The sequence below is a fragment of the Sardina pilchardus genome, chromosome 11 (assembly GCF_963854185.1).
Source record: "Sardina pilchardus chromosome 11, fSarPil1.1, whole genome shotgun sequence".
Classification (NCBI taxonomy): Eukaryota; Metazoa; Chordata; class Actinopteri; order Clupeiformes; family Clupeidae; genus Sardina; species Sardina pilchardus.
The window spans coordinates 14,722,051-14,744,162 of NC_085004.1; the positions used below are offsets into that span (position 1 = coordinate 14,722,051).

General features: G+C 50.3%; 1 protein-coding gene across 1 annotated transcript in view; it reads right to left on the reverse strand.

Annotated features, from left to right (window-relative positions):
• adamts17 (ADAM metallopeptidase with thrombospondin type 1 motif, 17) overlaps positions 1-22,112 on the reverse strand; it is a 76,632-nt gene that overhangs the window by 44,809 nt on the left and 9,711 nt on the right. The window contains exons 4-8 of the mRNA XM_062549955.1: positions 21,077-21,249; positions 18,933-19,016; positions 18,191-18,348; positions 14,392-14,435; positions 3,493-3,598 (exon numbers count right to left, since the gene is read on the reverse strand). Of these exons, the coding sequence (XP_062405939.1) occupies positions 3,493-3,598; positions 14,392-14,435; positions 18,191-18,348; positions 18,933-19,016; positions 21,077-21,249 (565 nt within the window). The remainder of the gene's footprint in view (positions 1-3,492; positions 3,599-14,391; positions 14,436-18,190; positions 18,349-18,932; positions 19,017-21,076; positions 21,250-22,112) is intronic.

Consider the following 22,112-nt stretch of genomic DNA (forward strand, 5'->3'; position numbering starts at 1 on the left):
TGCGGTCGGCGACTTCCAGCGCCGAGTTAGTTCTCTGTTCCCAATTCCTTAATGAATGCAATAAAGATGGAGTGAGCAGTGCCACAGCGCACACAGGAAAGGCCCAATCTGAATATATATCTTCATGTGCATTTCTTTTAGTTGGAAATCTCTGGCTTGACGGAGGGGATTTCACAAGAACTCCGATTTGATTTTGCAAACGGATAATAAAGTGACTCGGGGGGGTGGGGGGGGGGGGGGGGTCGAAAGGTAATGACGTAATGAGTTGGTGAAAATGACTATGCTAGCTATTAAAATAAGTGTTCTGACCTTCTACCGCTTCGTTATCTGCCATTCCATTTCGACCGAGAGAGGCCCATGCCATGAGCAGTTACGCAAGCAATATTCATTTACACACAAGGACGTAAACACTGTTCCAGATCGGCGAGTGAGAACGCCAGGCCAGCCGTGGAGCCATAAACAGGGCCCGCTGAACCCCGACAGGAACCAGCGTCACTCTCCGCCTCTCCCCCCCACCGTCTGCACAGTGGCTGGGAATCGCCGTGGTGCTCACTTCCCTGTTGATGAATCGTGACGTGACGCACTCGCACTCACACTCGCACAAAGTCTTCCGCTGGCGTTTTTTTTTTTTTTCGCTGCCGGAGGAACATGCCGACAGCGTGCCATTATGACGTCGAAGCTTTTTCCGCACGGTCGGGATCGCCCCTCTTTCCGCAGCACCACGGCTGGACGACAGAGGAAGTGGGGTGGCATCTGGTCTCGTTCCAGGCCGTAGAGTTCACTTACATCGCCTACTGTTTGTGTCTTGATGCAGCCCCCTAGCCCCCACCCCACCCTCCAAAGCCGCATTCCTTTAGGCATATGACCATGTGGCTGCGCTGGTGCTGGAGCTTGTGCTGCAGAAACAACACAGTCCAGTACCCTTCCCCGGATATTCCTACACTCTTTCTCCTTCAAGCAGCTGCTAAGGCACATAATGGCTGTATCGTACATGACAGCAATATGTCTACTTTTTTCAAACCAAGAAGAGCCACACACACTTCAGTAAAGAGGAAGCTGGGGCTGTGGTGGAGGTGGTGGTGGTGGTGATGGTGGTGGTGGTGGTGGTGGTGATGGTGGGGGGGGGGGGGGGGGGGATTATAGCCATCAATGCGCCACAGGACATCAAGTCTGGCTTTTATCTGCCTCGGTGTGTCAGAGCCAAAGCTCTTGGATTCATTGGTGCACATAAAGGGTCTACTGTTTTCAGACCTGCTACAAAGCTAATAAGAATCCTCTCTGCTAAGTTTCCATGGAATCCCCCCACACATAACACACAGAAGTGTTCCTGTGATCGGCAAGGATAAAAGGTGCTTGTTTATTGATTGCAGGTCGAGTTTCTCCTGACTACCCTAGGAGATTAACGACTGATTGCTAGCACGGTGAAATAGAGAGGAACATGACGAAAACGTGCTCTCAAACTCCAAATTAGGGCAAGAATATTTCTATTCAAAGAATGCTCTCATAGCCTTACAGTCTTCAGATAGCTGTTGTTTGTGTTGTGTTGTTGCCGGCCTATCTAGCTTTGGGCAATTAGTACATTCACAACAGTGCTCAAAGCAAAAGCTTTTCAGTACAAGCATATTAAGCATATCTAAGTACCAAGCATAGGCTACATATACTTAAACCTTTATGTATACTTATCAGCCAAATATGAGTATAAGCCAAGTATAATTCAATTAAGTATATCTCTGATCGAAGCACAAAATGTAAGCTATACATACTGTGTGCTTTGTTCAAAAATAAGTCGACCAACAGTACACTTCCATGAACTCAGCTGAATGCCTAATAGCAAGGAACATTCACACACACACAGAGATTTTAAATGGCTTGCCTTGCTTTTGCAAGCCTCAAAAGGCCATGCTTGACAGTGTGCACGTCACAAATGAGGCACAATGAGCTTTGGCTCGGAGTAGACAGCTCTACGGGGCTATCTAAGCAGTTTAGAAGATGCAGAATACACCTCTTTTTCAGGACTTGGGAATGGAAACCTATGGAATGAATGGGTGTGAATTTAAAGGTTAGCACTTTTTGTGTGTGTCTGTGTCTGTGTGTTTCTGAGTGTGTTTGTGTGTGTGTGTGTGTACTGTAGGTATATGTGTGTGCTCAACCCTTTGCACTCCGAAAGTTGCGCACCAAGCAAAAACTTTTTGCAGTGTGGAAAAAAAACCCGGGAGCTCGTTGACACGCCAGGCGACGGGGCTGTGCATAAAAAAGGCATCAAGGTGCACCTCTCCCTCCTCAGTTCCCCTTTAATAGGTGTTTTAACGCACCCTGTACAATGAGGGCTTTCACGGCGGCCGCTCTCTCGCTCGCTCGCGGGGCTGCGTGGCACCGGCTGCGTAATCACACACAAGCCGCGTATCGGCACCAGTCGGGCGCGCGGGGTGCCAGCTCATTACCCGTCGCCATTAAAAAACTCGCCCTCCACCGCTGGCCTGCACCGCCGCCGCCTCCGCCTCCACCTCCTCGGCCCCGGCTCCGTCCGCCCCGCCACGTCCGAGGCTGGCCAGGATCGGCCCGATAACTCCGCAGAGGCCTGGCAGGGCCACAAAGCCTCCGCTGCGCCGCGCTCGCTAATGCAGCCTGGCAGCGGTTTCCAGACAAATTTGGTGCTGGCTCTCCGTCATTGTTCTATCAATGTGGGCTTTATACTGTACGTGTGTGCACGAGGAGAAAGTCCTGCTCTTACACAAGAGAGACGCTGGACGGGGGTGGGGTGGGGTATGGGGTGGGGTGGGGTATGAGGTTTGGGGGGAGTCAGTCCATCTACAGTAAGCGGACAGAGCTGTGCCGATGCAGCCCCATCAATGACAGATGTGTCTCCGAGCTCCTTCGAATTGCAGGGTAGAGGTTGTGTATTCTTGAGAGATATTTTTGTGGCACAAGCAATCATTTTTGGAGAGTCTTCCCGTGTGTGTGTGTGTGTGTGTGTGTGTGTGTGTGTGTGTGAGCGTTCAGAACAGAGGGGTCCCGGGGGGCAATCCATTACACAGCAATGGGGTCTGGAGTGGAATTTGAGGACACTGTACTTTCAAAGTGCAGGCTACTGCCTACAGCTCAGGGCTGTTTAACCGTTAAACAGACATATCCTGTCACCCCCCTAATACATCAAAACAAACAGAGGTCTGCTCAACGAGATTTATGGCGTGCAGTACAGACAGACACAAAAGGTATGCAGAACGAGAGGGAGGAAGAGACAGAGAGGGAGAAAGAGGGAGAGAGAGAGAGAGAGGGAGAGAGAGAGAGTGAGTGAAAGAGAGAGGGAGAGGGAGAGAGAAGAGGGAGGGAAAGAAAGCGAGTGAGTGAGAGAGAGAGAGAGAGAGAGAGAGAGTATGTGCAATTGAACTTGTGAGAAGCACAGAGGAAGAAGAGGTGGAGAGGGCAGGAAAGAAAGCAAGAAGGAAAAAAAAACCCTCAGCACTGAGAGACACTTGTGCGCGGTGGACTCACTTGTGGCCGAGCTCGTGGGCGATGGTGAAGGCCAGGTTGAGGCCGTTGTCCTCGGCCAGCACGCACTTCCTCTTGGAGCTGCAGGCGCCACCCAGATAGGCGATTCCTACAGGAGGGGAGGAATAAAGACACGCACACTCTTCAAAAAAGAGTTCTTGTGGGGTGCTATATAGAGCCATACAAGCTTTAAAGAACCCTTAGGGGTTCCTTTGATGGACCTTTCAAAATGGTTTAAAGAACCATTTAAGGGTGCCATATATGAGCATGTTTTCTTGCTTGTATATAGCACCTTTTTTTCTATTAGGGCAGGACAAGAGCGGCACTCTGCAAACGCTACCGCCAACACCATGCCATGACTCACTCTCTCTCTCACACACACACGCCACCAGCCTTTTATGCTAGCTTAGAGATTTCCTCCCCCCACAAAAAAATTAAAAGCTGCGACCACAAATCCTCTTTGCCTCTTCCTCTCTCTGTCTCACTCTTCCCTTGACCAGATGTTTCTCTCCGAGTCTGTTTTGTGTCCCCAAACAATCCACACGTGCATTGATTAAACAAAAGGAGCCAGTTTCCGAGGTCATCAGCGCTAATGTGTGTCACGTCATACAGTCCAAATAAAAGCTACTTCTCCTTATGGAATCTGGAGCCGGTGCTTTTGTTATTTGTCTTCTGGCCTCCCTCATTCTTGGAACGTTTGTAATACTGACCCAATTTGACCAGGGCAATTACGGCCGCATGATTCACGGACAGCAGGCTGCAGTAACCCTTGCGGCGCCGGACACCGGAGCAGGTCATTGGCGATCGCAATTTCACAGACAAACTAAGCAAAAAAACAAATCAAGCGACTGAAAACAGCCTTTGCCTTTAAAGTGGTGCAGCAGCAGCAGTGTGTGTGTGTGTGATGGGGGGGTGGGGGGGTGGGGGTGGTGTTCTGAGTGAGCGAGCTCAACTTGGGACGTGGGAGAGAGGAATCAGAGGAGGAATCTGCACCACTAACCACCACTAAGACAGGCCCCCCCTCGCTGCCCAGTCGTCTGCACCTGCAGCAGGGGTCATCAACGCACTGAACCTCCTCCCCTGCCCCCCCCCCACCCCCCCACCCTCCTCTCCAGGGGCAATTATATGCAGGGGAGGGGGTGAAGGAGAATGCAGGGGGCATTTGGTTGGAGAAGCAGAGTGTTAAAAAGTTGGTGTGCCTTCACTGTGTGTGTGTGTGTGTGTGTGTGTGTGTGTGTGTGTGTGTGTGGGTGAAAACGAGGTTACCCAACCCAGCAGAGAGCCGCCGCGGCCCTGGCACGGCGGAGACGGAGAGCTCGCGTTTCGCCATTATGCAAATGCATTCCGACCACAATTCAATTCGAATCAGCATCATTACGGCGAGTTGAGTTTGATTTGTGCGGTGACAGCTACAGCACTCCTGCACCTCAAACCACCTGAGGAGAAATGCCTCGGGCAGCCGCGCCAGACAAGAGGACACAGAGCTCTCCGCCAGGCTATTGGATAGCAGGTTATGATTAATGCATGCATGTTAATGGGGAGAGATACCATCGATACACACGGACACACAGAGTTCGCCCGCTGACGAGATGGGAGATTGGGGTCTGAATTGAAACGAGATTGATTATACATACAAGCACTTGTTTTGGAGTTAAAACAACACTGCCCAACAACCGATCCTCCAAACAGACACGCACATGGACACACACACACACACACACACACACACACACACACACACACACACACACACACACACACACACACACACACACACACACACACACACACACACACACACACACACACACACACACACACACACACACACACACACACACACACACACACACACACACACACACACACACACACACACCACACACACACACACACACTACGATACTGTACAAACTACTGGAAAAAAACAGAGCATTTAATCTGGGGGCTGCTCTTACACCACGAGAGGCACCCTCCGTGTTTGAAAGGCAATCAATCACCGCATCGGCCAGGGGAGATGACAGGTCTCAGCGCTAGATATTACCTACGCGTCCGCTCAGACACCTGTTTTCTCTCCCGTGGCTGGACGCCGTCCAGCGCGCTTCGTTTGGAGCAGGACAGACGTACGTTTAAATCAGTGACAAGAGAAAGAAATGAAGCCCAGATGGCAGCTTTTGGAGGGGAAACGCTTTCGGAATTGAGTTTGGGGAAGATAACAGATGATACGCGCCAGATATGGGCTCGGTCCAATAAACAAGAGAACCAACTTGGCACCTCGGTGTTTACTGATAAAACCCAGTTGTGCTCGTGCTGCTATGACGGGCTGCCTTATATGGAGCTCCTTCGGAAATCAGGTGAAAAGAATGAACATTAAACCGGTGTTTAAGTTGAGTATACCATAACATTCCCAGTATACTTTTAAATTCACAATACATCCCTAAATTCTCAGTATGCCTTTCGAATCGCAGTTTCCAGTATACCTTTAACTTCTATTTGAGTTTGCACTCCACTGAAGCATTTCTCCAAGCACAGGTCCTGACTGCCAACAGTCTTTAGCCAATCACCAGATATTAGGGGTAGACATCAATAGAGGTTTGTTGTTACAAGCTTTTTTATCAGCCTACACGAGACAGAATAAAATCCTATTTTGATATTTAGGGATTCAAGACTTATCAAGAGTGTTGCAATAAGGTGTATTGTGATTTATAGAGATCTGCTACACCTCTTCATTAGGTCTGCCTTAGGCAATGATCAGACAGGACGCATGTTTTTGCAGTGATGTGCATCTTTTTAAATGTTGTTTCATGTTGGCAGTACGTGTTTTGGACGCTGCTTGTGCACCCTGAGTTCTTGCGTTTTGTGCACCTGCAGCACTTTTGCAGAGGCAAAAAAGTTGAACTCAATGTGGAAAAGCGCCCTACGTCAATCGCGGAAAACATAACGCACCTCGTGGTTTACAAGCGGCAAAGTGCGTCCTGACTCCTGTCTGTTCGCACCCTTAGGCGACTGGAAAAGCTTGAGAAGGATAAGGCTGGGTAAGGATTATAAATCCATTTGAAGAACAACCCATGTTAACCGTGATGAGAGTGATACCATGGTTAGCAACCTCAACTCCTCCCAAATGAAACTATGTTTGCATGTGTTTGTCTTTTATGTGTGTGTGTGTGTGTGTGTGTGTGTGTGTGTGTGTTCTCAGTATGGCTCCAGGCTCACTGACCTCCCAGATTTCAATCACATCATCCTCACCGGAGAAACTTTCATTTTTGCCTTCAAGTCTACAGCATAGATGGGACTGTGGTAGCGACATGGTTAAGGAGCTGGGCTAGCATGAGGTGGCCGAAAAAGTTGTGGGTTCAATTCCCAGCTTCCACCAATTGTGGGTTCCAATTCCCAGCAGGCACTTAGCCCCAAGTTGGTACGGGGATAGCGGTCCTTGTACTATGATGATTGACATAAGTTCGCTTTGGATAGAAGCGCCTGCTAAATTAATGAATGTAAATGCTTAACAAAACTTTACCACACAAATCTCAAATGTGAAATGAACAAGCATCATCTCTTAGTAAACATGTGGCCTGACAGCAGACAACCTGAAAATACTTCACTCAAGACCATCTGACTTACATCTCTTCTGTGGACAAAATGCAAATCAGTCTTGGAACCAGAGTCCAGAGACACAACGGCACTTGGGCACACGGTTAAAAAAGAAAACAAAGAGGCCAGTCCTGTACTGTACATGCCATAACACGAGAGCCATTAGAGAAAAGTGTAGGTTGCGCTGGGGTTGTGCTCCTCAGAAATGCATTACAGCAGAGCTTTACCATTTACCAATGATCCCAAAACACACCCCTAGCCATGCTCGGAGTCCTTAGAACACTCTCTGTTATGTACCATATTTCCAAGGGAATAATTCGCTGAACCGAGTGTACAGTATTAAAGCCCTAATTACCACCTAATGAAGCATTGGGTTATTAAAACGAAGGCAAAGCCGCTACATTTGGCTGGGCTCCACACACACACACGGTGCACAAGGGAGAAAAACAAACCAGGCCAAAAACAAATCTCTCAACGACTTTGCCCATTGACTTAAAGCGGTATAAACTAGTAGCGGAGAGGAATTAGGGTACAAGAAGACACTTTCTTGAGAAACTTTGTTATCAGAAGGGCACACTGTATCACATACATGAATGGCTTGTTCAGTTCAGTCCTTTGCTCCAAGCTGCCAAACGTTTTAGTTGAGGTTTCAGACCTGTAGGCAGACAGAGGACTGTCCGACCAAACACGAGCCTCAACATGGCCACGTGGGTTAAAGGTCATAGGTTAAGGGTCAACAGGGGGAGCAGCTAGTCCCTTGTTGTGTTCAACTTCACAGCTCCTCTCCACCCAGGGACACTGTGCTCTCCACAGCCCCACTGTGGCCCTGGCACTAAAAGATTCCTCTCCATCAAATTGGCTTTGTTGAATTTATTAAGGTGAAAATCTTGCATAGTGCACCTTTAACGGTTTTGGAGGAACCCTCTTACTTCATTGTGACTACATTGAAACATAGTTTACATTTCAAAATAAAGGGGGCTTACTTTTTCTTTATAAGAGAATATGGACATGTCAAGCCATGCCCAAGCTAGGTGCGTATATTAGGGAAAGAACTGTTTTCCAGGCAAAGTGTTACATGCAAAACACATATGACTAGCACATCAGTGGCTGTCTTTAACAGCCTCAAACCAGCAGTCTTATCTGGAAACAGATGTGCTCCTAAATTCTTACAGGACTTCTTTCCACTCCACTTTGTTTTTACAACCCACACATTCTGCCACAAGCAGCAATTACCTGAGCGATGCTTATCATCCAGCGTTCTAATGTGGAATCTTTGAACAATTTACATTAAGGCCCCCTCTCTCTGCATAATCATCTGGCCCGTTTTAACGCACTGCCGTGGACCCGAGGAGTTGCTGTAATTGCCACCTGCAGGTTTATGTGGTGTCATATAAAGTTAGATGCTGGGGAAAAGTAGCGGGCAGCTGAACTGCAGAACACACAGTGGAGAGAGACGGGGGCTGGTCAAGAGGAGGGGGGTGGGGTGGGGGTGGGGGTGGGGATGCTGGAGTCCGTTATTCCTCTGCTGGATGGCTGCAGGCTTGCGACTCCAGTGTGGGGGGATGGGGAGTGGATGTGGTGGTGGTGGTGGGGGGACGGAGGGGGTGGGGGGGGCCCTTGTGCACACAGAAGGACCTGCTCATGTCCCGACAACCACCGGCCCAATAAATTGAGGCCCCGTGAGGTAATGCATGGCTGGAATATTTGCGGCTTCAGAGAGCGACTCTGAGGCCAGCGTTTCCTAACGGCTCGCACGTCCCAGGGGGGGGGGGGGGGGGACAAAGAGGCAAGTTCAAGCCCGGCTCTACTGTCCTGTTGTCGGCGGGTTTGACTCAGCAGTTATGAAGGGGGCATGATGGGCCTGCTGATCAAATGCAAATCCCAGGATTCATCATACCGGCATGAGGCTGCCGTCCAGGCGAGCCTGAAAGCCCCCGCTCGCGGCTCTAAACACACAACCGCAACGGGCTAAAGAGGACAGCTAATTAGTCATCACAACACCAACAGGGTTGCTATTTATCTGCAGACGCTATCCACATGCTGGCTCAAACAGCTCAACAAGACAAAAAAAAAAAGAAAGAAACAAAAAAAGAACAGCCAGCTCATCAGAACGGAGTTTCCCACAAGAGCTGTGTTTATCAAGAGAGAAATGACAGACTCGCTATCCTTTTAACGATGTTAGTGGTTCAACAGCGCTTTCGGGAAACACGCACCCCTGGACAGCAGGCTGTTTGTTTTCCGTATGACACACGCCCCTGCAGGCCGGCCCAGTGTTCCGCTGTAAAGAGTGAATCAGCTGATCTCCCCGAGCGTCCGTCCGTCTGTCCTCCGGAGCGGAGACTCCGACGTGGCAGCGGGAGCTACCTTGTAATGTCCAGGCCGGCCCACTCACCGGTCTGTTCTCACTCTCCGCAGACTCCTTCTCACAGGAGCCCCCCCCCCCCCCCCTCCGTGTTGGTGTACCAAACACAGGAAACAGGATTCCATCACTAGTCCAGCGCTCTGACGTCTGGTCATCTGCCCGTCCCCCTTTACCTCCCACCAAACTTCCCCCCACCCCCCAATAATACTGCCCGGCGAACGAGCGCGTCCTTCTACTTTGATAAGGAACTCGGAGAAAATAAACACCGGAAAAAGCCAAACAGAGCATTTATCCAGTACGAGGCACTGTTTTATTTTAAGAGAGGCTCTGAAAACGAGCTTTTAGGGCACACAAAATATACCAAAATATACCAAAGACTCCTCACAGTTCCCCTCCAAAACACAGCCCCTACATTTTTATGAAAACTGCTGACGCTCACAGGGAGCCCAGGAGCGCAAATTGGTTCGGGTCTCTTCGCTCCGCGCGTCGCCGCCGGACCCTGCAGCAGCGCTCGGCTGAAAACTGGGTCAGAGCCGTCGGGTGCAAATAGCACAAAGACCACAAGTGTTCCTCCTCACGGGGCCCATGTGAGACGGCTAACACGTAAGAGCGCTCGCTCGCTCGTTTGTTCGCTTGCCGACCGGACGGCGGGGAAGACAAAGAGCAGCCGCAGGTTTGCACCGGGGGTCCGGCGGGGACGTCACAAGTTCCATTGCGTCGCGCCGTGCGGGGCCCCCGGTGATGAAGCAGCTGGGCCCCTGCACAGAGACAGCACAGACGAGACGGGGCTGCTGCGGCGCCTGCTTCCCGAGTGTCGGCTGTATGCTCAGCGGGACAATCTCTAACACACACACACACACACACACACACACACACACACAGCTATCCCCCCTACCTGAGATGTGTCAAAACTGGAGGGGGATCCTGAGAAATGCCCCAGAGCTCGTGTGGAGACATTCACAAGAGAATGCTGCAGGGCTTACAGCAATTACAGCAAGGCAAACTCCAGCGCTCCCCCCGGTCCACACTCGGGCCGTGTGCAGAATGCTGATGTGATGCCACTGATAGAATGTGCAATAGGACAATTATATCTGCTGCCTACAGTTTCATACTGTGCTGATGCAGCAGTGAACTTATTGAACAACAGCCGCTGGATTGGTCAGCTCAGCTGAGTCATGCCGTCCTGGTAACTCCTGCACTCCGTTGTCGAGACTGAAATAACACTGTGTCACACTACTTAAAGGGGATACAGCACACAGACTATTCTGTATCATCCATTGGCTACAGACAGACTATAAGCAATGGAGGACAGTGTAGAGGGCTCAGTGTGAGAGTCCTGTTCATGCTACACACTGTGTAGTGTGTTCTGAGTGTCCTTGCAGACAGAAGTGGCATGTGGAAAATTCAGGTGGAATTTTCAAAACTGCGACCCATAAGAGGAACATTGTACGAACTCTCCAACCACGGACGGACATGCCAGACTAGCCTTTGAGGACATATCAGGACATTGTTTGTCTTTCCACTTGCTGCTACGCGCACGCAGCCAAGCTCTCGGCTCTCCAAACAGAAAATAAGAAATATGCATTTCCTGACTTCTGACAGTTGATGTTGAGCTCCGCACCAAAACAAACATCTGCGGAGTGGAAAACGGCGAGAGCCGCTGCGCGCCGATCTGCCAGCTCCTGATGTGTCCTGATCACATCGGTAGGGAGGAGCGGAGCCATGTGCTCCTCTGAGCGTCCCCCTGCGTCAGACGCTTGGCACGCGCCGCGCGTCGAAAAAGACGCGTCGTCGCCCGGGGAGCCGTGGCGACCTTCATCAGCCCGCCCCGCATCACGCGCGCAACAGGGGTCCTCAAAACATTCGCCGCCAGCACACGGAATGCTCGTCTACGGCAACCGTGCCGCCGACGGCTTCAGACAGGAACAGGAAGCCCTGCCTCCCCGAGCCACACAACATCCGCCCAGAGGAACGCTTATCGCTCCCTCCTGCCCTCCAGGTGCCCGTAAAGTTCTCGCTCTGTAATTTCGCCCGCGCAGAGCCCGCTCGTGTCCAGCCACAGTTAACGCCGGGCCTGCTGGGAAATCCCCTGGCGCTCAGCGTGAAACAGAACACGTTCAAAGGGAAACAGCTCACCCCAACATGTGGATGGACGCACACGGAGAGGGTGGTCTGACGATGGTGGTGGGGTGGACTGAGATTGTTTTCCTTCTTTTTCCATATCTTTAGCACCGTTATTTCCTAAAAAGGTGATTCTTTAAGATCTGCAAGGTTGTTTTTTTTTTCTCCTTTTTTTTTGCTCTGACTTAATGCACCGCCATAGAAATCCTTTCAGCCGGCGACCAAACAAAGGGAAAAACAGAAACTGCCTGCTGATTCAGCTGTCAAACGAAATGGAGCCAATTTTGGCTTCCCCAAGTATAAATCAAAATTAGAAATGGACGCTTTCCAACATTACATAATGGGACTAGGAGGATTCCAAGGGACTAAGCTCACTCACTACAACTGTAAAACAATATAAATCAGGCCATTGAAAAAAAAGCAGGCCTAACTGAGAAAAAAAAGCTAAGAGCATTGTTATTTGCCTTTAACACGGCCAGGTCCACAACAATTAGCAGCCACAAATCACTGCCACATTGTCTACTCAGGAAAGTAGACATTGCACTAACTCTCTGACCTGTGGCCAGTCTGGAGCTAGGGCTGTTTTTTGGAGGCTTGGCAGATATTGAACATCCTTCATGTTCAATGAGCACCTGGTGTCCACCTGCAGGTGTCCACAATGTACTCCTACTTCGCTGTACTTGTTTCAAATATTCACTCTACATCATCATTTTCAAGCCCTTAAAAAATGAGAAACCGATATTATGCAATGGGTGTATTTGTTTTCAGGAAAGATTGAAATCAGAGAGCATATTTTCTGAGCTGAAAGTGTTCTGATATGTCTGTTGTGCCTCTGGTGAGAGTAGTTGTCAAAGCTGCACTGCAAATCAATGTCATAGCAATAATTCCAATATTTCCTGGCATCCTACGGCATCCTTTCATTTAACCCACTGAGCAATTTTGCATTGTTATAGCCCAGAGAGCATATCATAACTGTAATGGCCACCATCACAAAATTGGATGTGCCAAACAAACACCCTTACATATCAACAATGAAACAAAAACACCACATGTGCAAGAAAATCCAAATGACGACTTTTCATGGGGACTGAACAATGTCCCCAAGTGCGTTATAGGCTTTGGCTCTCTCAAGGCTTCAAGATGCGATGCCCACTAAGTCTAAGGCCAGCTACAGTACAGCTCCTCTTGATCCATTGATCTGACACCAGGCATTACCTCAGCTCTCACGCGATCACAGATGGACGTCTCTCTCCGAACGCTTCAGTGGGGGAACTGTGTTATTCTTTAGCAATTATCAGAGAATTCTGAAGTGGTTTGAAAAGTATGAGATCACTGCTCGGCTCAGCGCCACAGCAGGGCTAACCCCCCCACCCCCTCCCCTATCCCACCCCCCTCCAGAGCTGCTCTCTCCTGACTGCAGTCAGAAGACCAAAAAAAACAACAACACGGCCCCGGCGGACCCAGCCACGGTGCTATTCTAGGAACAGTCCAAGAACTTTCTGAGAGATCACCATATACAGTCAAGAGCCTGGAAATGCAGTTATACCTACATTGCAATTGAAGTGCAATTCGCTTTTGCTGGGTTATAGGGGCAACACTGACTGACTGGACAGGCCCAGGCATGAGATTTGCCCTGCAGGGACAGGCCGAGGGCGGGTTGAAGCTCTGCAGCGGTGGTCAAGATCCTGGAGAGCCGGTGGCCACCCAAGGGCCTTGCGATGCAGGAAGGCGCCGCATCATTCTGGGAATACCATTCCCTTGGGCCAGCGGCTGCTCCTCTGCATGATCCCTCTACACCGCAACCACGGAGTCTCCGTTATGTCCCATCAATTACCCTCACGCCCGGGCTAAAGCCACAGTCACCGGATAGCTCAAAACCTCAACGACGCAGTTGCTGCCATCACTCAGGAACAGGCTAAAGTTTAGCCAGAGTCGGTCACCCAAGAGATGGACGACAACACAATAAACACACAAACATAAACACCAACACAGGAGGCCGTGCCTGTCTGTGAACAGAGAACTCGAAATGGCGTCAGACTTCACACCTCGGCCGGCGAGCTTTGTTCGCCTGGCATTCGGCCACGCCAGCCTCGCCAGCCTCGCTCAAATGCCAGCGGAGCCCATCGCTCAATTACAGTAATCTACAGTAGCGGACATTTCAACAGGCCGCTATCTGCTTCCCAAGTGGCCTCCCTAGCAGCGGAGGAGGACTCCCAGGCTTGGGCAGAGTGGTGTTGGGGCGGTGGGGGCTGGGTGGACAGGTCACCTGCCTCTCCATCTCACAGGCAGGAATCTTCGGGGTCAGAGAGGGTCGCGATCTGGACCTATTTAAAAAATATATCCCCCTACAGAGATTCTTAAACGGCCTAGACTAAAACACGGCTGTCTCCAAGACTCTGCCCTAACAGCCAGAATGACTTACAAAAGTACAAAGGCAGCGTTGGATGTATCCCATGAGGGAAAGTTTATAGAACACAACACACACATAACACCCATGCTGTTTTTTGTTCTAAGAAATCGTTCTATTCATCTACCTGATACAATACACAACCAAACCAAACATAAGCAAGTCTAGGTCATTAAAAAAGAAAAGGAATCCCTGAGGTGTAAAATTGTTTGGAGTCATTTGCCATTTTAAATATACAGCGTAACAGCCCCTTGACAATTTAATTACAGCAATTGTGGTCTTTTTCAGTTTACAGCAGTTGCCTTGTAAATGCAAGTCTTTTGTGTGCCGAAATGTTTTAGCAGAAAAAAAACAGAGAAAACGCTCTGTGTTTTTCCAAGAACGGTTTGGGCAGCGGCGCATTGCAGCAGTCATTACTCACCTACTGTGTCACAGGGCTCGTCTTTATGGACGCAGAAATCAGTCCTGAAATGACACAGAATGAGAGAAATAGAGAGAGAGAGGGAGGGAGAGAGAGAGGGAGGGAGGGAGGGAGAGAGAGAGAAAGAGATTAGGATATGTCTCTGCAACACACCAGATGACATAGGGGGGATGATAGACACTAAAAATTTTCCAACCCACTGTTTTGCATTATGGGCTAGGGCTCATAACCGTTCGGCTGTTCAGAATTTTATTGCTGATAACCATGCATTTCCAATTGAACTGTGTTTGAACTGCATTAACTTCTAATTAGCGTGACCGCTTTCTATCTGCAAGGAAACTTGGCTACGAGGGAAGATGTTTTGAGGAGTCTTCAATGGCTCATTCAACTTGTCGGAGCATCTCTAAAATAATAACAAACTAATCCTGCCTTCCGAAGATGTGAAAATCCTTCTCTTAATCCTCCTGTCATGGAGCAGCCACCCTGATTAAATCACACGTCCCCCCCTCCCTCCCCCCCCGCCCCCCATTCTTAGGGATGGAACTGTCACTGCATTTGGCTTCTATAGTGCCCAAATACAAGGCTGCAGGGAGAATTCTTTCCCTACGAACCCCAGGCATTTGAGAAACTTCTTTGTCCAGGGTCCTCCTGGTCAGCAACCTGATATGCTTTCTTTTCTCCTCAGACCTAAAGGGCAGATGACTTCCTGGGCACAATCAAAGCCATCAGTGTTAGACTGGGTGTCACCACAATGTGACTTAACCACAAAGCCCTGAAGTCTCTTGGTGTGTTGGTGTGTGGGTGTGTGTGTGTGTGTGGGTGTGTGTGTGTGTGTGTGTCTGTGTGTGTGTGGCAAATAAATAAATAAGAGGCGCCCCAATCTCCCGCGGGGTGTGAAATGGCAAGAGTCAAAACACGAGAGGCCTTTTCCCATGGATCCGTCCCGTGACTGCGGGAGGTGTCAACAGCTGCGTGTCAGCATCTGGGATCCGAGGGCTAACCATGACCAGCGCAGGCCTGGGCCAGCCGAGGAGAGCGGAGGCGAGGAGAGGCCAGCGTGCCAGAGGACAGGGCGTCTGCGGAGGAGACGCAGTCACGCATCCGCTGGGGCGCCGGCCAAAACACAGCTGATGCCTGGACACCGGCCAGCTCGGCATTTGCAAGGGACTGGTGACACACTGTGTGTGTGTGTGGGGGGGGGGAGGGGTTGTGGTGTGTGTACTTACCTCTGGACTGAGTCCATTTACAGTGTAGCTCCACGTTGTAAAGTAAGTAGCAGTAAATAACAAACCACCCTATGAGAACTTCACAGAGAGGGTCCACTACCAAACAGAGAGAGAGTGTGTGTGTGTGAGAGAGACGGAGAGAGACAGAGAGGCAGAGAGACAGGACTCCTAAATCTAGACATCTAAAGCAACGCTGTTTGCTTTCTCAGGCAGACAAGAACCTCAACCAGGATACACAAAAAGGCACACTGAGGAGCCAAAGCCTTTGAGATCGGGCCCTCCCTTTGCTGCCCTGGTTACCATAACATTGTTAATGGCCCATCCCAAAGGTCACGCACGGTTCAAACAAGAGGCGCCTTTGAACTCCCAATTAAGCGGCCGGAGCCAACACACAGAGGGCAGGCGGAATGAGAAAGGACTGGTGTGCCCTCTGCGTCCTCTCTAAGCCACCATTGCCGGGCGAAGCACCACAGACTCTCCACAGCTAAATCCGTCGACCGCTTCCCCTCGTTAATGTAGCTAAGCCAGAACTGACGTCCGCAGAGGGAGTCTCAAACCTGGTCATTTTCGGGGGAAAATAAACGTTATTTTCAGCAAAAACAATGACTAATAGGTGAAGAAGACCAAAGGGCGACAATTCGGAGCAATTCAGCGCTGTTTTTCTACCTGGAAACCGTTTAAGAAATGACAATTACTTTCCCAGAGATCCCAAGCATACCTCACTATTGTACCTGTATGCCTTCCAAGTCCTCATGTCTGTGTCACGCTGCTCTTGTGCCTCGCAGAACATATCAACAACACTGGAAATCTAGAGCTAAATTTGTCTGGTGTTAATGAGGCATAATGGGTCCAGGACATTGGCAGGTTGAAATGGCAGCGCTCCACACATTCTCCCCCCTACTCCCTTCGCATCGAAATGGTTTTTGATGTGAATGTCTGATACCCTGCCATCACATCCTCGACGAAATGGATTGGACACACAGCTGGGTAGTGCCGATAGCACAGCCTTCCACAGCAGGGGCCTGGGTGCTAAGCAGGGGGAGGGAGCCGCCACTGCGCTAGCTCCTATTAGCAACAGCAGATGTGACAAGGCCCGGCGCAATTTCGAATCGCAACTGTCACAAGATGGCATCCGTCTCCGGCGAGAGGAGCGAGACTGACAGCATGGCGCAGGAAACCAGATGCTGCCCATCGCGTTCCAACTACCATGACCTAATCACAATTAGCCGAGACGAGCTGACGGCTCTGTTTTCTTCGGTCCAGAATAGTCTCGGTCTCAAAAACACGGCGCGGTTCTGCAAGGCCGGGCTGGGAGCCCGCGACACAAGCCTTACAAAAAAAAAAAAAAAAAACAGTCCAGAGAAAATAAGCGAGCTATTTTACCGCTGGAACACGGCGACCTGTCTATGGAACGCTGGTGGCATTTTCCAGGTGCCTCCCCACAGAGCCGGGATGCTGGAGGGAGGAACCTTCTAGAACACAAGGAGTGATCTTGACTGCACTGCATCATAGGTCACGTACGTACATTAAGACAAAGGACGGGAGAGGCCAAAGAAACACAATGGGGACTCAAAGCCCAATTATATTTTCATGCTTCTTGCCAAATGGAGAAAGTTTATCACCACATCACAGATGTGAGACTGTCTTCTGTGTGTGTGTGTGTGTCTGGAAGTCTTTGTGTGTGTGTGTGTGTGGGGGGGGATTATTAATAGGAAAGGATTACGTTTCTCATTTAAGGAGGAGGTCGGCCATAGCTCAGGCCCAATGACAGCTCGAACACAGTGGAAGTATCCCGGAGTGCACCTTGACATGGTTTAATTTGTACACAGCGCTCCCCCCTCAACGCCCGCCCCCCACCTCTCTCTCCCCCAGCTCTGACTGATCTTGGCATTAACATCTTCAGGCAGATGTTGATCCCGCGCACTACATCTTCATAGAGGAGGCCTTTCATGTGCACGGCCAGATCCTACTCGGGCGACCACCGCACGAACAAAAGCCTTCTGTTCCCTCTCCCCTGTCCTGCCCTCCCTCCCTCCAGCCCTGGAACATGGATACCATCAGCCTGGCTACATGAGCCCTCGCTTCAACAAAAGGATTCCTTCTCCCCCCAAAAATCATATCAGGTAATAACACCTAATCCAGAATTAGGAATGCTACATATTATGCCAGCAATAATCCTTTGGAGTAAAGGGAGCGGGGGAATCGGGAACAAACCTGCCTTGATGACAGAGACGTAGAGGAACAGACCATTAGGATCTGTCATTACTCAAGCAGAGAGGGGCTCAGGCTTATTTCAAACACAGAGAAGGGTGGGGAGGGCGGGGGTCCTGTGTGCTACAGGTTTGGCTACGGAGCAACAGAGGGGGAGAGGATGGAGGAAGTGAGGAGGAGAGGAGGAAGGGGGGAGAAGGGGATCCTATAAAGGGGAGAGGAGGAGAGGGGAGTCTTGATCCTATGTGCTACACATCTGACTACAGCAGGGAGAGGATGGGGGGAGTGAGGAGGAGAGGAAGAAAGAGAGGAGGAAGAGGGGAGGGGGAGGAAGGAGAGGAGAGACAGGCCAACGTCTGCACCTGGTGACCAGCACGGCGACGTCCACAGGCGGCGGGTCGTCCCTCCCCCCGGGCACGTGGTTGCTCCCCAGGTAGCGCGCGCCGCCAAACTCCTCGTGCTGCCAGTGGCAGAAGCTCTCCAGCGAGCGCTCGCCATGGTGGCCCACCTTCAGCTTGCCCTGGACACACACACACACACACACACACACACACACACACCAGAGGAGAGAGCTGCTCACTCACCACTCCTACATGCCAGACACCTTTCACCTCACAGTCTCTTGTTCTCACACACACACACACACACACACACACACTACTTACAGAGTGAGAACCTGGTCGTGTATATTTTGCTAGTGGGGAAAATAGACATGGCTATTCAGCTGGGATACACACAAAGGAAAGTAAAGGGTTTTTTTTAATTCCACAAGCCTGTGAGAAGAAATACACCCTTCACAGCAATTTAGATTGGATCTCAGGGGCCCAGTGAGAGAGAAGGAGCCAGCAATAAAACAGAGGGGGGAAAATGGTCTTTCTCTCTCACACACTTACATACACACACACACACACACACACACACACACACACACACACAGTTACCACACACACACACACACATACACAAAGGGCAGATAACATTACAAGCCCTCAGGACAGAAGCAATACGGCGGTGAAGGGTGGGCCTCCGTTTTGAAAGGATTTAGAGCGGCGGCGGTTCAACGGGGTCACGCGCGGCAGGAAGCTCGGCGAAGGTGGGACTTACCGGCCGGGTGTGGAGGAGGACCAGCTTGGTGACCCGGATGTTAATGCGGACGCCCAGGCTCTGGTGGTGGAACATGTTGTACACCTGCAGGGGGGGTGGGGAGAGGAGGAGGAGGACAGAGACAGGGATTGGCACAGGAAGGGCCCTTTTGTGTGTGTGTGTGTGTGTGTGTTTTTGTGTGTGTGTGTGTGTGTATCACACCCGCTGGCCGCGAGCGGTCCCGGAATTATAAAAAAACCTCCCCACCGGCACGCTTTTTTTTTGAGGAAAAAGGTGCGTGTCGGCGAAGGGGAGATTCGTGCCGGAGGAGGATTTGCTTTGGACGAGGTCCTGGAGTGACCACGGCGGCGCTGACGTCTGGACAGGATCGCCGTGAGCCAATGGGGTCACAGACGGCAGCGGAGAGAGAGAGAGCGAGCGAGCGAGCGAAGTGGGCGCTCAACATCACGCAATGCTACACAAAGAGTCTGGGACTTCCATTAGTAAAGCACACCGACTCATGAAATGTATCCTTTGGGTACCACCGAAAGGGCCTCAAAGACTAGTTAGATCATAAAACCCACCACATAATGGTGAGAAATGTTGCATATAAAAATATGTCACAGTATCTTACAACATCTATAAGTGTCGGTTTTGACTGTATCTTGACTCCGTTGCTCGTCAAACTAACTAATCTGGTCAAATCAACACGGAGAACAGAATGCTCACCATTCACAACGTGTTTACCTCACCAAAACAGCTGGGAGGTTATGCAACAGACCAGTCCAAGAGAAGGCTAAGCAGCCACGCACCTCTGTTCATGACACACATCAGGAGCCCAGATGAAGTGAGAGAACACACACACAGACACACACACACACACACACACACACACACACACACACACACACACACACAGAGGTGCAACACATCTACCTGGTTTTTAATTCAGCTGCCCCTGATCAGCACACAGAGTGCTGGGCTTGTTTCATGAGCGGAGCTCCACGCCAACACAAACTGGCCCACCTTGCCCTTCCCTCATGCCCCCTTCGAAGTTCCTGGGATGGGGGGAGGGAGGGCTACTCGTTGGCCCGTGCTCAGCTCTCTTTAACAAGCGCAGCTCTCTCCCGTGTCTTTAATCAGCACAGCCAGCGCGAGCGTTCTGCAGCGAGAGACCGCGGGGCGTGAAACAACGGCACCGTTTCTGATACACGCCCATCACCTCAAGGCATTGCTATCGCATCGGGCCAACAGCAACGCTGCGATCCTGCTTAGCGGAGCACGCATCACCGTGGCTTATATGCTTTGAAAAAATATTAAATAAACGAGTGCTTAAAGAGGAACTATGCAGGATCGGCGATTTCATCTCTGGTTTCGGTTTCGTTGTTCGTTTTCGCTCGTTTTATGCTTGCATTTACTCTGCAGAGCTTCCCCGACAGCTTTAGCGTGTATATTTATACATGTATAGGCTATATTTAAATATATAAATTGCAAGCGTGGTTCTTCGTCTCAGACTTCCAGATGTAAACAAAGAGCGATCGTCTCCTGCAGAAAGTTGCATAGGGTCTCTTTAAGGTTAACACGTCACAGGCCTGTGAAGGTCCATGAGTGCAGATGCCGTTGCTCAGCTCAGAGCCGGGACTAGCTGAAGGTTTATGATGACTTACACCTCCCTGATTGTGCACCTACTAAGGGCCATCATTTGAATGATGGGCAAAGGGCAGTCTAACGTCTAACGAAAGCTAATTTAATAACGAGGGAAAAATCAATTAGCTAATTTAACACCATGTACCAGACCTTACGTGAGGCAGCTCGATGCTCTTGCATGCTGTAAGACAGCTTCAGCTCTTGCACATACTTATTTCAACAATGCTTACTGACAGACTTTGCACTTTGCATGCTGTTTAAATTAGGGCCCTACGGGTGTGTCAAAATGTCCCCGCTTGTGTCAAAATGTCCCAGTCACCAACTCGACTCACACAAACTCTAAGTTAACAGCCACGCATCCGCTGGGGCGCTAAAACACAGCTGAAGCCTGGACAGCAGCCAGCTCGGCATTTGCCAGGGTCTGGCGACACACACTGTGTGTGTGTGTGTGTGTGTGTGTGTGTGTGTGTGTGTGTGTGTGTGTGTGTGTGTGTTTGTGTGTGTGTGTGTGTGCTTACCATGTTCATGACGGTGAGGATGAAGCGCTGCGCCGCCTCGGCGCCGTGGTACTGCACCATGTCGGAGTCGGCCACCACCACCGTCTCCACGGTGTAGGCCTGGCTCAGCCGGATGGCGTTCCGCCGACCTCTGCCCTCCTCCGTAGGCTTCTGCTTGCGCTCCTTCTTCTTACCTGGAGCGGACCAATCACAGACACAGGTCAGTCAGGGCCGAAGCAGGCCAATCACAGACACGGGTCAGTCAGGGCCGGAGTGGGCCAATCACAGACACGGGTCAGTCAGGGCCAAAGCAGGCCGACAATGACGGGCAGGTGGGACAAACAGATAGATGGATTCTGACAGTTGTTTTGTGAAGTTGCAGCCCCCCTTGGCTCCCCTTTTACTAGAGAGAAGGAGATGGAGTGAGACCGGGGAGCATTCTAGAACGTTTACAGAGAGACGTCTCTCTGCAGCCAGGCATGCTTGGCCTCCGTCTCTGGGCAGCGGTGCGTCTGGTAAACAAGAGGAGGAATGCAGACTCGCCTCTCTTCTCACCATTCTACTAACAAACAACAGTTGTCTTCCAGATGCCCCGGCATTGCATTCGAAACACACACACACACACACACACACATACACACACACACAAACACAAAGTTTCTCACACGCATTTTGTTTTATCCGTCACTAATTTGGGGGTTTCACTTCAACCAATGTTTTGTTAAAGTGAGTGAAAATGGCTGAATCAGTATGCACTTTCAATAAGACCCTTTATTCTAAGATGGAACAAAAACATTAGCACCACAACATCAAACAACTTGATATAAACCTTATGCACCACAATAATCAATTGTTTGCTGTGAAGCTCTAGATGAAATACGGTATATCTGTTATATGTCTACAATATTTAAGGCTTGTTGGCTGACTATCACAAGAGGGCATTTTCGTTAGTTTTACAGAGATCATTGATTGAGGATTTAAACCAAGAAAGAGCTTCATCAGCTGGCCAAATCTTTTTTTTTTTTAAATCCGTACATTGTCCAGTACATTTTAGAGT